Source organism: Canis lupus, chromosome 8 (assembly GCF_011100685.1).
Source record: "Canis lupus familiaris isolate Mischka breed German Shepherd chromosome 8, alternate assembly UU_Cfam_GSD_1.0, whole genome shotgun sequence".
In the NCBI taxonomy this organism is placed as follows: Eukaryota; Metazoa; Chordata; class Mammalia; order Carnivora; family Canidae; genus Canis; species Canis lupus.
The window spans coordinates 40,093,016-40,095,858 of NC_049229.1; the positions used below are offsets into that span (position 1 = coordinate 40,093,016).

General features: G+C 38.0%; 1 protein-coding gene across 1 annotated transcript; it reads right to left on the reverse strand.

Moving 5' to 3' along the window:
• Positions 1-1,337: 1,337 nt before the first annotated feature.
• Positions 1,338-2,403, reverse strand: LOC102155893 (lymphokine-activated killer T-cell-originated protein kinase-like). Its single transcript, XM_038544962.1, has one exon. The coding sequence runs from the start codon at positions 1,887-1,889 to the stop codon at positions 1,365-1,367; it is 525 nt and encodes a 174-aa protein (XP_038400890.1). The 5' UTR covers positions 1,890-2,403; the 3' UTR covers positions 1,338-1,364.
• Positions 2,404-2,843: the final 440 nt, after the last annotated feature.

Consider the following 2,843-nt stretch of genomic DNA (forward strand, 5'->3'; position numbering starts at 1 on the left):
CTTCTCTGATTGACTTATTTCACTCAGCATAATACCCTCCAGTTCCATCCACATCGAAGCAAATGGTGGGTATTTGTCGTGTCTAATGGCTGAGTAATATTCCATTGTATACATAAACCACATCTTCTTTATCCACTCATCTTTTGATGGACACCGAGGCTCCTTCCACAGTTTGGCTATTGTGGATATTGCTGCTATAAACATCGGGGTGCAGGTGTCCCAGTGTTTCATTGCATCTGTATCTTTGGGGTAAATCCCCAGCAGTGCAATTGCTGGGTCGTAGGGCAGATCTATTTTTAACTCTTTGAGGAACCTCCACACAGTTTTCCAGAGTGGCTGCACCAGTTCACATTCCCAACATTGCAAGAGGGTTCCCTTTTCTCTACATTCTCTCCAACATTTGTGGTTTCCTGCCTTGTTAATTTTCCCCATTCTCACTGGTGTGAGGTGGTATCTCATTGTGGTTTTGATTTGTATTTCTCTGATGGCAAGTGATGCGGAGCATTTTCTCATGTGCTTGTTGGCCATTGTCTATGTCTTCCTCTGTGAGATTTCTGTTCGTGTCTTTTGCCCATTTCATGATTGGATTGTTTCTTTTTTTTTTTTCTGGTAACTGAAGTCTCCTTTATTCTATATCATCCTACTAGGATTTTATTTTTATGCCAGAACTACAAAATGCTTAAGATATAGATTACTAAATAAAAAAAATATTTCAAAACAGAAAATACATCTAATAAAGCAAAAGCCAAAGACCTGGGGAGAATGGAGAGAGCAAGATAAGCCTTAACCAAAAACATCTAAATACCCAGGAAGCTAGTCTTGTGAGCCATATTCTCTCAGCTTCTGGTGACCATATTTCATAATAAGCACATCAGCCAAAAAAGGCCAGGAAAAAGTTAAATGGCTTAAAAGATAAGCAAACATAGACTTCTTTTTGTATGGCACAAAGTGCTAATTTCAATAAATCCATTAAAATAATATTTGAGAAACAGTAAAAGTGATGGTCACTCGATCCAAATTAACGTTATGCATAGAGTTTATAGCATTGTATTACTGCTAGTGTTTTATATATATATATAAACGTTCAAATACATAAGTAGCTAGTTTCCTGAACTTAATAGAAAACCTATAATCTCAAAAAAAAAAAAAAAAGAAAACCTATAATCTCAAATGCTTATCATCAGAAGCATATTAACAAATACAACTGTTTAAATGTTAACTAGGCGCTGTGGTCCTAAAGTGGGTCACTTCCAAAAAGTCTAATAATTACAGCTTATCATAGTAACTCTATAGTGTATTAGAGTAAACAGAACAGTTCTATACATGAGCCACATGTAAAGGCAGTAGTCATGAATATGCGGGGATCACTGGACATCTATTTCCAAAGCTTCCACGATGTGTGCAGCAGAAGGACGATCTTTAGAATCTTCGTTAGTGCATACAGAGAAAAGTTCAATTACTTTCTGGTACGTTTCATCCAGTTCTTCCATATTAAGAGATGGCCTCCTCCCCAAAGCTGCATAGTATGCTTCATCATCAAAGTCGCTTTCATCAAAAGTTTTATCTTTATCATCATCATTATCTGGAAGATTAATGTGTGGAATAGACAAAGTCATCATTTCCCACAGAGTCAGGCCAAAGGCAAATATGTCTGCCTTGTCAGTAATAATGCCATTCTCTTCCAAAGCTTCCTTGGGTTTCCAAGGCTCGGTGCCAATGTAACAGGCCTCAGGATCAGTCACAGTCATATTTTCATCAAGTGGCAGGGAGACTCCTACATCACAGATTTTAATTGTTTCAAAATCACCTTTAATTACAATATTTGAAGACTTTATGTCTCCATGAAGCAGTTTCTTTTCTTGGTGTAGATACTTTAACCCTCTTGCCATGTTCAAAGCAACCTTTAAAATTATGGCTGCTGGAAAAGGATCTTGGCTGTCTTTATTTCATTCTTCTATTAAGTCATTTAGAGACTTTTCACCTCCATATTCCATAGCAAGACATAGACTACCATCACTGGATTCAGTGAAGGCACGATAACCTACAATGTTTGGGTGATGGAGGTTTTTCAAAATCTTAGCTTCATCTATTAATCTCTTTTGATACATACTTTGGTAATGATCATTACATTTAGGGTTAATCTTTTCCACAGCCCAAGGAGAATGAAACAAACCTCTTGGAGATCTTTTCATAAGGTACACATTTACCCCAGTACCAAAGCCAAGCTTCTGCATAAATGGAGAGGCAGGAATATTTATACATGAAGTTGAACATAATGCAGATTTCTTTTTTTTCTGATAATTTGCTTGGTGTCTTGAAATTATTGATTTCTTCCGTTGTAATAAACACTTGGAGCCACGCCGGGGAGGAGAGGTCTCGGCCAAGCCGGTCTTGAAATCTGATCCCGAGCCCTCCCCCCCCCCCCCCCACCACCACCCGCCAACCCACCAACTCACCAACTCCGGATTGTTTGTTTCTTTGCTGTTGAGTTTAATAAATTCTTTATAGATCTTAGAAACTAGCCCTTTATCTGATACTTCATTTGCAAATATCTTCTCCCATTCTGTAGGTTGTCTTTTAGTTTTGTTGACTGTATCCTTTGCTGTGCAAAAGCTTCTTATCTTGATGAAGTCCCAGTAGTTCATGAGTCTTTTCATATGGCAGCATCAAAGTAACAAGAACATGTGAGCAAGATAGAAGTATCAGTCTTTTGTAACCTTATCTCAGAAGTGAAATCATATCACTTTTTCTGTATTCTATTTAAGAAGCAAGTCAACTAGGTCCAGCCCACACTCAGGAGGAATAGATTCCACAGGGCATGAGTATAGGACACAGGGATCATT

Coding starts and splice junctions, on each gene's coding strand:
- LOC102155893 (XM_038544962.1), bottom strand. CDS start 1,889: ATGGCAAGAGGGTTAAAGTATCTACACCAAGAAAAGAAACTGCTTCAT.